This window comes from Netta rufina (genome assembly GCF_964035555.1).
Source record: "Netta rufina genome assembly, chromosome: 5".
NCBI classification, from domain to species: domain Eukaryota; kingdom Metazoa; phylum Chordata; class Aves; order Anseriformes; family Anatidae; genus Netta; species Netta rufina.
The window spans coordinates 45,772,999-45,787,021 of NC_140128.1; the positions used below are offsets into that span (position 1 = coordinate 45,772,999).

The 14,023-nt window shown below is 54.8% G+C and overlaps 1 protein-coding gene across 1 annotated transcript in view; it reads left to right on the plus strand.

The window, feature by feature from the left end:
* Positions 1–287: 287 nt before the first annotated feature.
* The window catches only part of MYRF (myelin regulatory factor), a gene marked incomplete at both ends in the record, with an annotated part of 57,842 nt that continues 44,106 nt past the window's right edge, over positions 288–14,023 (plus strand). The window contains one exon of the mRNA XM_084288469.1: positions 288–333. Within this exon, the coding sequence (XP_084144595.1) occupies positions 288–333 (46 nt within the window). The remainder of the gene's footprint in view (positions 334–14,023) is intronic.

Consider the following 14,023-nt stretch of genomic DNA (forward strand, 5'->3'; position numbering starts at 1 on the left):
GACTCCGCTCGCCGGCCGCCCCCCGACCGCTCCGGGGCCGCCCCCCCCCGGCTGCGCTGCCCGTCGGGGCCGCCAGGGGGGCTCCGGGCGGCGGAGGCGGAGCGGGACCGGGGCCGGGACCGGGACCGGGGCCGGAGGAGAGGGGAGGCGGAGCGCGGAGCCGCAGCCCCGAGCCCGAGCCCGAGCCCGGGCCGGCGGCTCCGGGAGCCCTGCGGAGCGCTGCGGAGCGGCCCCGGGGGATGCCCCGCGGCGGACAGTAGCCCGGCCGCCCGGTGCATGGCACAGCTATGGAGGTGGTGGACGAGACGGAGGCTTTGCAGCGCTTCTTTGAAGGTAAGCGGAGCCCCGGGGTGGTGGGTCCCGGCCGGGCTCGCATCCTCCGGGCCCCGCGGAGCCGCCCCCGGGCTGGCAGCGCCGCGCTCTCCGCCCGCCGCCCCGCGGGGACCGAACCCGTGCCTCGGGGCCGGGCTCCTGGCAGCCACTTCGGCGCAGGGGGTCGAGGCTCCTGCTCCCCCCCTCGGCTCGCCTCGGGGCCGAGTTTCTGCCCCCCCGTGTTCCCCGGGACGGGGTCCCCATTGAGAGTTTCAGCGGGGACGTCGCCCGTCTTCGGCGCCCGTCGGGGGGCTGGCAGGGGACCCTGCACCATCCCGCAGCCGGTGTCTGCAGGGCTATGCCGTCCGCCCGCAGCTCGGACCCCATCACAGAGCGCAGCCTCCTTCACCAGAGTGCGAACTGGAGGCAGCTCAGTCCAAAGCCCGGGGTGGAAAAGTGATTGCAAAGAGAATTTGTCAAGCAGGGGTGAGACGCGGTTGCTCGCTGTGCCGCTGGGACCCTCATGCCCTTTCTTGTCCCTCCCTTGGCTCAGCGCAGCTTCTCCCTGGGCCGGTTTTGTTGGCACATTCCTCTCTTCCTGGTTGACCCTCGTTGCTTCTCTTCCCCGCTCGCTATCTTTGTTTCTCTCCCTTCAGTGCTGTGCCCCACACCGTGTGCCCCTTGTTCTCTGGTGGGCCCGTTCCCAGGCGGACGTTTCGGTTGTGTGGGCCGTGGGCCCGTCGAGGGGCAACAACACACCCGTCCCAGCGAGGCTTCGTTGCGTCAACGGGTCCCGGTGCTGGTGGCAGCACGGCCTGGGGCTTGGCCTGTAGCTGGCAGAGAGCTGTCTGTGTGCACGGGTCAGGTCTGGAGTGTGGGAGCCCCCCCAGGGGTCCTTGTGCTGTGCTTTGGCTGCAGGGGCACTGGGCAGCGTGCTGCCCGCTGCACTCGCTCTGCACCATCAGGGTGGGAGCACCACAGCCCCTCCGTTCCTCTGGCTGGCGGGAGGACTGGAACTGTGGAGGGAGAGGAAGGTGTGCCACGAGCAGAGGATGCTCTCCGGAGAGGCTGGGACCGAGCGGAGGCTCGAGCTGCTCAGAGCATCTCCTCAGAGGCCCAAGCATCCCCTCTTTGTTCCAGCCGTGGTTCTGGGTTCCTGGGAGCGACAGGATTAGTGAGGACGGAAGCCTCGCCACACGGGTTCTTATCATGTGCTCCCTGCCTGTTTTCTCCTCAGCCTTCAGGGGGCTTGTTTTGTTTTGGGGTTTCCACTGGGACCGAGCTCCTAACCCTGCCCACCCACCTGCTGTCCTCAGCACACCGTGTGCCTCCCCAGCACCCCACGCTGCCCTCGCTCAGCACCCAACATTATCTACAGGCATTAAGCTTCAGCCGTTTGCCTCTTGTTTTTGCTTGAAAAAGTGGAATCTCTCTCTCACTCTCTCCCAGAGCATCTTTTCTTAGGCTGGAGGGTTTCTTTCTTTTTCTGTCCATCTGACTTTCTTTCCGGGTGCTGTAGGTGACCCTGCTTGAGCAGGAAGGTTGGACGAGATGGCCTCAGGAGGTCCCTGCCAGCCTCAACTATCCTGGGACTCTTCTTCTCTTTATCTTTCCTTCTTTCTCTTTGTTATATTTGTCTTTCTCTCTTTTATTTCCTCCCTCTTTCTGTCGTTCTAGTTCTCTTTCTTTCTCCTTCTTGAACCAAAAACATCTTGTCTATGTAAAAACAGAGCGAGGAAAACCAGGGCTGAAAGAGATGTCTCCATCTTTGCTATTCGCTTACTTGTGTGTCTTCCTTTGAAGAACTTCTCTGAGCTTAGCTTTTTCGCAGAGCCCAGTGTGGCTCTTTGCTTCCTTTCGTCCCTTTGGTGTTGCTGTTTAAGAGTGGCTGTTAGGACACGGTGCTTGAGAGCGAGAAGGGAAACAGGGAGAAGGTCTGAGCATGAAGGGTTGCTGCTTGGTTGATGCAGCGAGGTGAAGGAGCGAGACTCTTCCCTCTTGTGCACGCTTCCAGTAGCAGTGCTCTGAAGGAGTCAGCGGCCAAACCGACCCTGTTATTTGGAAGTGTAGGGCAGCACCTGAAATGGCCAGTCCTGCAGCGCAGAGTTGGATTTGCCCTGGAATCTCAGTGTGTGGAAGGATTAATGGTTCCTAGATGTGTAATATAATGATGAACAAAGGACCTATTAGAGTTTATTAATTTATAGGGCTAAATTCGTTAGTGGAACTGGCTTCCTCAGTACCCTATAACTTCTTCAAAGGTGTGTGCTGTTCCCCTTCCTGCAGGGAACACGTGTTCAAACTGCAGTTTTCTTTTATAGCAAAATCTTTTTTCTTCTCACAGATCATCTTCTCTCAAGTGGAGATTTCAAACTAAAGGCTCATCTTCCTGTACACTGAAAACCCTGAAATAATTAGGGAATTCCCTTTCATTTGTCTGAAGCTGGTTTGCACAATACCTGAGTCGGCTGCAGGCAACCGCACCATATTTAAGAGTAATCCTTTAGTGCTTGAGCAGCGCTCGGTATTTCAAAGTGTCAGACAAGGATTAACTGGTCTCTCGCAGACTTTTGGGGAGTGGGGGCTGTGCTCGCCCGAGGTGTGGCAGAGAGCTGGTGTCTGCTGAGGGCAAATCCTGGTGTGTGGCTGCGGCGACGGTGCCGTGGCTCCTGGCTGCAGAGTGGGGCTTGTCTTGGGGAGCAAACACACCCAAGATCCGGGGTCCTGGCTCTGGTCTTCTCACCATCAAGGGATGGGCCCTGATTTTCATAAAGCAGGCTCTGGGCGTCTGCTGGGGCAGGGTATTGTTATTTCCCTGGGGTGTAGTTGTCTGCTCTTTGACAGCGAGATCTGAGACTGCACAAGGATGGAGAAGCAGAAGAATGATGTGAACCGTCTAGGACTTTGCTCTGATGTTGGGAAAGGACTAGGAGAAAGGTGAGGAGAGCTGCGGGCAGGCGGCTGGGAGAGCTTTAAGGAGAGAGTGTGGGATGCTGGGGGTTCTGGCACGGAGGTAAAGGAGCTCAGTTTGGTCTTTCCATAGTATTGGGAGTGTTTATCCAGAGCGCTTGTATTTTGTATCAAAGGAAAAGTAGGGAGTTGAAAGTGTCTGACCCTTGGCTGGCATCCTGCGAGAAACCTTACCTTCCTCCCTGCCTACCACTCGCGTAAGGGAAACAGTTACGACAGAGCTCAGCTATTCGGGATCCCTCTCTCTCTCGGCTAATTTATGAGATAAGAGGTTGTTAAAGAATGTATATCGGGAAAGATGTGCAGAGCTGGGCTTGGGGGGCAGGGGAGTGGGCGGTTTGGCAGATGGCTGCACGGGGATAGGGCAAGAGATGGAGAAGGAGTAGCGAACGCAAAGAGTTTAGAGGATTTTGAGTTGAACTCCAGTTGGGAAAGACAGTAAAAAGGGCTGGATTTTCAGTGAGAGCCGTGAAATGCAGGAGATTTATCTCAGTCCTCACGATGTTTTGCTGTGCACCAGTGGCTGGAGCAGTCGGAAGCGGGATGGCTGCATGTCTGTGTGCCCCTGTGCACAGGGCGCTGTGCTCGCTGCTGGGGCAGTCGCTGGAGTCTCCCAGCTCAGGGGGAGCAGGCGAGCACCGGGCGGTTTATCAGTGAGGCAGCAAGTGTGTTTGTATTAGTGAATGTTTTCACCCGTAGGAGTGCTTGCATATGTGTGTTAATGGTATTGGTTCCTTTCTTGGTGATTTTTATTGTGTGTTACGGAGCACTTTCCACGTGTGCGTAGGAAATGCTGCCCTGCAGGAGGAGGTCAGGGCCATCGCCCCGTCTTCCCTGGGTGCAGAGAGAGGAAATGAGGGGGCTGAGGCAGAGAGCTGAATCCAGGACTTGTGGGTTCGCACCCTGTCCGCCGTGCTGCGTCATGAGGGCTGTGTCTGCGTGCTGCTTGGGTGTGCTGCACGCCCGCACGGGGATCTGCTGATGGGCAGGAACCAGCAGAGGACTCCACCAGTGAAGCTTTCGCCAATGTGAAACTGCAAAGCAGTGAGCCCGAGGGACAAGGAATCGTTCTTTCTTCTTCAGAGCTGGCCAAAATGCTGGGGAAGGCAGCCCTGAGCTGGAGGGGCTCTTGCTGCCGGCAGTGCTGGTGACCCCCGCTGTGAGTTACAGCTCACCGGGGACTGCTGAGCACATGGCAATCTTGTTTCTGCCGTGGGACAAACCTTGGAGGAGTGCACAAAAGAGTTGTAGAGAAAGAAGGGGCTGCTTTGGAGGCTTCCTGGCTATTTAGGAGTGCAGAGAGGAGACTGGTGGTCTCCTGTGGCTGAGAAGAGTGGTGGCAGAAGGGACAGAAGCCGGCCATGGGCCAGGACAGCTGTCCCCATGTGCATTTGTTGACACCAGGTCTTGACGTAGTGATGTAACTACAGAGGATCAGAGTGGTTCCTTTAAGTTACAGAGTGGAATGGCTTTTTGTGAGCTGGGTTTCATGTTCACTGTTCAGCCTCTGCCTGTCCAGCTGCTGTCTGCCCTTGCGTCCCTGAGCACATCCAGGAGCTCTGGTGCTGCGCTGGAGCGAGGCTGACCCACAGTGCTTGTGCAGAGCTCTTTGGCCTTACAGGAGTGAGGGGAAGCACTGGTGAAAGGCTGTGGAGAATCACAGGCTCCATGTGAAGAGCATGGTGTGATCTTTGCTGTGCATTGCTCCAGGTGCTCCGTTCAGAGACCCGGTCCTCGGGAGGGTTGGCCGGGGAAGTGGTGGCTTTGCAGTGTGACCATCTCCCTGGGGCCGGGCTGGCGCAGCGGGGAAGGTAAGAGGCTTTGTGCGCAGCGCTTTGCTGAGCAGAGTTAGCCCGTGACAGAGTGGTCCTGGGGAACCTGGTACAGCACAAACACATGACCATCCCTCCTGGTAATCCCCTCGCAGGCCCAAATCCCAGAGTGCAGCAGCAGCAGCAGCCTCCCAGCCTCCTCCCTGGCCCTCCCACTCTTCCCTGGGGGAATAGAAAAACCAGCAGGCAGCAGCCCTGGGACCTGGACAAGCTGAGCTAGGCAGCATAATGACAGAGGGGGAGAGCAGGGACACGGCGGGAGCTTGACATCTGCTCTCACCATGCTCAGGATGCGCTGGATCCGGGCAGGTAACTGCACAGATCCCTCCTTACCTTCCACAACTCAGCTTTCTTTCCTCTCTGCCCTCTCCATCTCTTTTTCCAGCGTGATTTATTTGCTGGACCTCCCATCTCTGCCCTCCATCTCCAACTCCCCTGCCTGACCAGCCTGGTGTCTGCATCCGCTCAGCACATATCCTGAACGAGGGCAGGTAACGCGAGGCTGCTGGGGAGCACGGCTCCATCCCAGGCCCTAGGCGCAGGAGAGAGGAAGAGAGGAGAGAAAAGCGTTCTCCTGAGCCCTCTGCAGCTCTGGGAGGCGTTCCTGGGCAGAGGGAGCTGCTACCTCCGTCCTGGCAGGGCCAGCAGCAGGAGGTCCTGAGAGCCTTCAGCCAAAGCACTTGTCCTCGTCTGCTTCTCGGGGCAAGGGTGGTGCCTCCAGAGCAGCCTTGTGAGTGTGCTGGCACTTCCCTGGGGGCATCTCTCTCTCCTCAGCTTCCCCAAAGCTCCTGGGGGAAAAGGATGGGGGATATCCAGATGGAGCGAGGCCAGGGAGCTGCTGGTAGGAGGGCGGGTCCCCGAGGATGTCTGATAAGGGGTGGGTTGTGATTCAGACAGCGACGTGCGCCCACGCCCGCGGAGGCTCAGTGGGGTCGGCGAGAGGTACTTTGCCCGTGCTCTGGTTAATGTGTCCTCCGCAGGCCGGCGTCCTGCGAGCCGTGGCTGGACAGGGACCAGGCAGGGCCTGGGACGAGAGGAGGTGGCAGCGAGAGGGGGGCATCGGGGAAGATGAAGGGAAGTGTGTGGAGGTGTGAGCGGGCTGGTGGAAACGGGCGTGCTGGTGACTCAGAGCTGACCTGGGCTGCTCCCGGGCTGGGATTGCACAAGGGCTGCTGAGGGAAGGAGATGGCCGACAGGAGGGGGAGGACTGGGGGTCTGGTAGGACTGAGGGAAAAGTGCCAGTGCCATGGAGCACAGATGTGATCTGTGCTTTCCTTGGTGCTGCCCTTTCGTAGAGGTGTCTGCAGGGGGACTGTTTCTCTGCTGGGATGTCAGTGAGCTGGGCACAGACTTGAGTGCAAGAAGGCAGCAGTGGAAGAGAGTGGTTCAGGTCTTTTGGAGAGCAGATGTGGATGTGGAAGCTCTCACGTGGCTTTGGGGGGCACAAGGGTTAGGACTACTGATGTGAGTAGGATCTAAGCATTTAACCTCCTGCCCAGGAGTTTAAAGCTAGCTTCCCCCTAAGGTACAAAGCAGGAGCTGGTGCTTGAGAATCATTCACTGAGCTCAACCTGGGATGTGTGCTGGCATCTGTCCTGTGGTATCTCACAGAGAGGCCCAAGGGACTGTAGAGTCTGGAGGAGGAAAGCTTTCATGCACAACCAGCACCACCAACTTCTCCAAAAGCCCACCCATTGCCCATCCATGTTTTTTGGTGTCCGGACCCCATGAGGAGCAGGGGCACCAGCTGCTTTGGCTTCTTCACTGGAATCAAGGCTGCTTGCAAGGTAAGGGAAGAAAAGCAGATGTTGTGACCTGCGAACATTCACTTGGAAGTATAGAGCATCTCAGCAGCTTCCTGATGAACTCTGGGGGCTGAGGAGAGATGGTGAAAGCCTCTGTGGAGCCCTGGAGCCTCCTCTTTGGTGTCCAGTGACCAGTGACCCGCCAGCTGCACAGAGCTGTAGGCAAGGCAGGGTTTCTCTCTGCCCTCTCACTTTTCTGCTAGAGCAAAGCGTTTGCTGGGGCTGGCTGTCTGGGGCCGGACTCATCCCAGTTGCTGTGTTGCTGGCTGCAAGGACCCTGGGATGGAGCATCCACCAGGTTAGTGCTGCAGAGAGCTGGGCACTGCCCAGACGTACATCCCTACCCGAGTGGTTGTGGCTTCTTTTTATTTTCTGCTTCCACGCCACTTTCTACCCTGCTGTCACTCTCTACCCATGGTCATTTGGTGAGAAATAAAACCAGAAGAAGCCTGTTGAAGATGGAAGTGAGATGGGACCGTGCTGCCCTTGTCCTGCTCTGCTCTGCGGCCTTGTGGCTGGGGTGAGACCGAAACACTCCTTGGAGCTGGGAGCTGTGCCAGCATGGTGCAAGGCTGTGTGACCTACGGACCCCTGGCCCACAGCAGTGCTGTTGGAGTCTGCCTGTCCTCGGTGCCACCCTCACAGGGTCCCAGGCCATGGCTTGGTGTCCCCACGGTGCACCTCTGCCTGGGATTTCCCTGCTCGGGGTGGTGTTGCTGTGGCAGAGCTCACTGGGTAACCCCTTTGCCTCTCTCCAGTGGTGTTGCTGGTAGGGGCTTGGACTTTGCACCCTCCGATAAGCTAAATGTGTCTGAGGAATGATTAACTAGCATGTGCGTTGCCAGAGGACAGGGGAGCAGCTGTGACTGGAGACACAAACAGGAAGGGGCTCGTGGCTCTTGGGCCCAAGCTGGTGCTTGCCATTGCCTCTCCTGTGCGCCCGCTCAGGGGGCAGCATCCTGCAGGAGAGAGATCCTGCACCGTGATACCTTGGGCTTTTCCAGAGCTCGGTGTGGACAGAGAGACGAGCCTGTCGGACCAGCAGGGGAGGTGCAGAGCCCAGGGGAGGAGACCCTTGTATGTGGGGAGAAGGGGTGCTCCTAGATGTAGGGGGTGGGTTGCTTTGGACGCTGTGCTTGGCTACCTGTTGGCTCCCACATCGGGTCTCATGGATACAACCTCTTGCTCCTCCTGACTGGCATGCTTTAAACCCTTCCACATCCAGCACGCCTTCCTTCTAGCATGCCCCAGGGCACGTTCAAGGCATGTTTGAATGAAAGGCTTCCTTCCTGAGGGAAAGTGCAACGTGATACTCAGGGTCTGCGCTTATCTCCCTGAACTTTGTTTTGATGCCGGTACGGAAAATGGCGAAAGGGAGGTCTAGGAGCAGGGCTGCGGGGCTGGAGAGAGGGGCAAAGCAGAGAGAGACACCAGACCTGCTGGGGAATGAGAGCAAACACTCGGTGGCTTTGCTGGGGAGGAGGGCTGGTTGGAAGGGCCAAGACCGGAGTTTTAAATAGCCTTGGTGTTGGGATTTGAGGGCAGAGGCTAGGGGGAACCAGGGGGATGAGGTCCTGGCGTGGTGCCGCACAGCTGTGATCATAACCCATGACGTGTCCAGGGCTAGGGCTGGTGTGCAGGGCTGCAGGCGGGGGTGGGAGCCATTCCCTCTGGTGCTGCATCATTGCTTCTCTCTCACACCCCAGTTGCTGTGATGGGCTTAGTGGAAGAAGAGCTGCCATCAGTCTGCGGTGGTTAAGGTTTTCCTAACCTCTCTAGACTGCATAAACTTTTCCTTTTTCCCCCACTCTTCCCTTTCTCCATCTCTCATCCCTTTTGCTCTATCAAATCCTCTTTTTTTCTGCTGCTCTCATTATTCATTTGCAGTGTATTGAAGGAGATGTACTGAATTATGCCCTAAGTAGTCACAAACCGCATCACTGGGAAGAGCAAAACAAGCGGGGCTGTGATTGCAAACCAGTGCATAGTGTGAATAGAGACTGAGCAGGCTAGCTGAAGCAGAGTGGGAAGGGACCAGAAGTGAGTAAGGAGCTGATAGGCACATGCAGTGCCAACAGCCATGGTCTAGCCTTTGATGTCTCTGATTTTTATAAAAGGGTGATGAAAGCAGTTTTTTCTGGGACTGAATTTTTCTTCTGTAGGCTCCTTCTCACCCTAACATTGCAGTGGTGTATTGCCTCGTGAGACTTGGAGTGCCAAACAGATCTGATTTCCTTCTCCAAAGAGAAGATGATAGTACTTGATGCGGAGGAGATGATGCAGAAGGTGTGGGGTGGGCATGGGACAGGATCTGGGGAAGACACAGGCAGTTTCCCAAAGAGTTGGAAGCCTAGGTCCTATAAGCTGTCTGTCTGTCTGTCTGCTTTAATGACAAGGACTGTAGAGCGTGCAGAGCCGCTCTTGCTTGCAGCCTTGAGGAGTGAATGTTGCATAAAGAGAGCATAAAACTTAATTTGGAACATGCAGATTCACTTGGTTTGTATGCCTGACAATACTTATTAATAAACAGCTTTCATTTATAACTTTTACTCCGTTGGGCGGATTACAGCTAACTGCTGGAAATCCAGATAAACAGGAAACCAAACAATTTATCAGTGAGCTTGATCTCGGCTTATCTCTTCTGTTATGACAAGCAATGGTTATGGACATTGATTCAATAAAGCACTAAAAAGCGCGCTTTGACTTTATTGGAAATGAAACACCTGCTTAAAGTAAAGCAAAAGCCTAAGAAGGGCATTATAAGGGCCATCAAGCCATTTCACAGTCGGCTGCCTGCTGACAATATGATCCATGCTCAGCTCAGTGTAAGAGCAGAAACAGTCCTGTCCCAGACGAGATCCCATCCGAATCGAAACCTGAGGTCAGTGGGGAGTTCTGGGTGGGCAGGAGGAGGGCACCCGTCCATCTCCCCTGTTTTAGTTCAACCCTCGTGAGGGGTTGTTGGGATGGACAGCTGGATGGTGAGGAGTTTTCACATGCAGCGTAGTGGAAAACAGAGAGGGGAAAGAGGGGTGATAAACGATGTTTCACAACTAATTTCATTGTTGGCATTGCGGGAGCTGAAGGAACACCAGATAGAGCAATGCGGGACCTGCAGACAGGGCTTCTCGTCCCGGAATGAAATGTTCAGCTGCTGGAGGTTTTGCAGGGGCATGAGAGGGGAAACTGGTCAAAAGTCAATGCAGTCTAACAGGATGCTCTTCTGGAACATCAGGGCAGGGACCTTTTCTGCTCCTCTGCTTTCAGACACAGACACTATGTCCCTGTTACACTCAGGAGGTGTCTGTGGTTGAAACAGATCGTGGATGATCACTGATAGATGTTAGTACTGAAATTTACAGCTTTTTAATGTGACTTTTCAGCACAGTTCTCTTAATTTAGCCAAGGCACAAATAAGTCAGTGATTGTACCACTGGGCTGTCCAGAACCTGCCGTGTTTCACCCAAGCCAAGTCTGGCTTTGAAAGAGATGAGAATGGTACCGGTGACGGTGGGCTGTGGTGGTTTGCAAGCCTGGTACCAGACACCACAAATGCTTGCCCCCCTTGGTGCAGAGCAGTGCCTCACCAGGCACTCACAGTGCTTTTCACTAGCAGAGGTCTGGCCCCTCATACACAGGCTGGCGTGCTTTCAGTTGGCTCTCTGAGGGGGAGTGGTAGTGAGGTTTTATTTAGCTTTTTATGTCAGCCCTCTTCTCTGCAGTTTGGGAAACTAAACCACACAGAGTGAGTGTTGAGAGCTAGATAGGAACGGGATGGAGAAAGTTGGTCAGATGTGTCCCTATTTTGTGTTTTGAGCTGGCAACGACCAGCCAATGAACAATTCACGGTAGCAAATGGGAAGGGGAATGAGCTTCAGGAACATAGGCTGCTCCCAGATGATGATCACTGAAGGAAACGTGTGGAACTCTCTCTTTTGGCAGGGATGAAACCCAACTTCTGTAGAATTTGTGTAGTGGCCAACCTGTTGTTTAAAGGGGTCAGGATGTTGTTTTTTGTCAATGCAGGAGAGCAGCGTTAAATCTCGTTTTGCTGTTCTGCAATGTCATGGGACTGTTAATAAATCCAGCAGCCTCGTGTCAGTGAGCCTCTGGGAAGTTTGAGGTGCTTGCCCTCACCACTGGCTGCACGGCAGCTCTTCAGGCTGGCAGCGAGAGGCAGGCTCTGCCCTCGAGTTGTGATGGTCCAGGTGGAAGATGAGCCTCGCTACCTACAGAGACAGCTGAAGACTGCCTGGGATAGTGACCTCTCGCCTCTGTTCTTAGCGCTACTTGCACCTCTTTCCTTGCGAATTTCATAAGGCCCAGGCAGTGGCAGCATCTTCTGATAGAATTACCTTCTGGTATTTCCTACTTCGGAAATACCCTTTCTTAAAATAATGATGCTTAACTGAGTTTCGGGCCAAAGAGGACTATCAGGTCTTCTAGCCTGACCCATGCAACAGCCTTGAGCAGCACAACCTCCAGATAAAGCAGTGGAGGAACAATGGGATGGTTGTGTTTGCTGCCAGTGAGAATTTACCCACGATATTGATCCGAGCCTTGCTGGGAGAACTGTGGGACTTCTCATCATGTGTGTTTGTGGGGTTGTGTTTTAGCTGTGAAAAAACAAATAAATAAAAACATAGGTGTAGCTGGGGGCTTTTACAGGAAAGCATACATTCAATTGGACTGTGCAAAATAGCCTTTGCCCGTGGCTCAGCCCTGGGAGTCTGCCTGGGCTGAGGACTTCCCTGGGGGACACTGAGTCAAAGAGACTTAGCACAGATCGTCAGAAATTCATTTGCAGTAACCTTTAAAAACCTGCATCAGTTTAGTCCTCTGTGAAGACTTGAGAGACCAGTGATCTTGGGAACTGCCTTCTCCCCTTGTGAGCAGAGATGTCATGGGATCCAATGCTCTATGAGCCAGTACAGTAAAAACAGCCTATGGAGATTGCTGTGCTTGCTCAGTGGGTGCAAACAGTCCAGGGAAAGAGACATCTCAGCTCTCCCCTCTGGTGCGGCAGCGGGTGTGCAGGAGCAGCGGTACCTTGGACAGCAGTTACTGTCCCCGCATGGCTCGTGACCCTCCTGCTGTGGCAAGCAGGATGGGGACAGATGACACAGATGACACAGGGGGCAGACGGATGGTCAGCCCCTCTGGGACGAAGGCATCCCACTTCCAATCTGCAGGTGCAGCGGGGTGGAAGGTCTCCGGGAAGTTCCCTGAGTGGCGTATTGTGCCAAATGTCCCATCTAATTCAGCTCTCGACCTAAGGCAAAAGCACTGACATACATGACTGGCAATGTGGTGTTGCTCTTTCCTAGTGTGTGAAGGGACTGCTAGGGGACACCCAGGGACCTGCAAAAGGGGTGTTTTGTTTAGTGACAGAGCCCAGCGCACAGTGAGCCCTCCAAGGAAGCACAGCGGGTCACTGGTGGGGTAGGGCCTGGCTGTGGGTTACACCCGTGCTGTTCCAAAGGTATATTGGGGTCTGTCACAAAAGAGAGTGGGGTAACAAAGCAAAGCGGCTGTGCTGCCGTGGGGCTGGGTGGGTGGCTGACTCTCATCGCTCATGCTCTTGACTCGGCTTCCCCCCCAGAACTGGTCATAGCCACCATTGCAGCCGTTCCAGCCTCTTCTGTCATCTTTCACTCGTAGCTCCTGCTGCTGTTCACAGTCAGCGAGGAGTTGTCCTGCAGCCCCTGGAGGGAGCTTAGCTCCGTGGTAGATTTTAGCACTTCTCTTGTGAGAAGCCTTTGGGCAAGGGATGAGCCCCACACGCTGTGCTGATGCTGGGCAGGGGGACAAAGTCAGTGCACTCTCTGCTCCCCTTCTGTGGACAGTTCGTGAGTTTGGGAGTTGCAGTAACATGTGCTTTGAATGAATTTAGCCAACAGGATTCCCTTGGCAGGACTGGCGAGCTACAGTGGGGATAAGGAAATAGGAAAATATTTTCCAGATTGTTCCTGTAGAGCGGAAAATCCTAAATCAACTTTTAATCACCTAGTTACCTCTGAAACCTTTACCCAGTGATGTGAGGAACCTGAAGGACAGTCGGTGAGCAGGCAATGGTGGTGGCCTTCTGTGCTGAGCAAGGTTGGTCTTGTCTCCTTGAGCTTCTTGTGTTTTTGCTGAGAGGCTTCCTGCTGCCTCTCTGCGGTGTGGGATTCAGGGCTCTGTCAGCCCTACAAGTAGGAGGGGCCTCCATGATACCTGAGAAGTCTAATTGCTGCTAGAACATCGCTTTGAGGGTGTTTTTTGACAGGTCCCAAGATGGTGACCAGTAATGTTAGGATTTGTCTGTACTGCAGTCGTGCACAAGGGCCTTGGGCCTGTTGCGGCTGCGCTCTGCAGGCATGGAGGAGCAGATGGGCCCCGGCTTGCAGGTTTCACCCCTCGTGGAGAGCTGCTCTTCCCTGCCAGGAACATCTCCTTTCGTGGCTGACACTGTCAAATCTCGCACGCCAGCTGCCATATCCTCTCTGTGAAGCTGCAACTCGCTCCCAGCAGAGTGCTTTCTCCAAATGTGAGCTCCTACATGTGAGGATCGAACCACCACCACTCGGCCTCCCAGCAACAAATAGGCCAGGCGGGGACCTGCTTTTGTAAAGCTTCTTATATGCATCCCTGGCAGCATTACTTCAACTTTTGCCAAAGCCTCTCCAATATTTCCATATCCTCCTCTGCACCGAGCGGGCTGTGGACTCCAGCAGTGGTGTGCAGAAAGCCAGGACCATTTCTCCTATGTCTGCCCGATGATGCTTGTGCGCAGAGAACTCTGCGGTCACCACCATAGATGCCATGTCATGTCAAGGACTCGTATGGCTGTGGTTAGTCCTAAATACTGGAGCCTTTCTATTAGAAATTTTTTATATGTGTTTCCCAGCCTGTACATGCTGCATTCAGGTGGTGATTCTGGACTCTCTGTAAGAATGAATATATATATTTTTTCCTTTTTGTTGCTATCCCACCAGTCAGTGTGTCACCAACAAACTTTGCCAGGCAGAGATCAAGAGTAAGAAATGCTGAATGGCTTTGGTGCTGGTACCAGTCCTGGGGGGCTCTGCCAGTAACTACACTGCTCTTTGATGTCTTGGTATA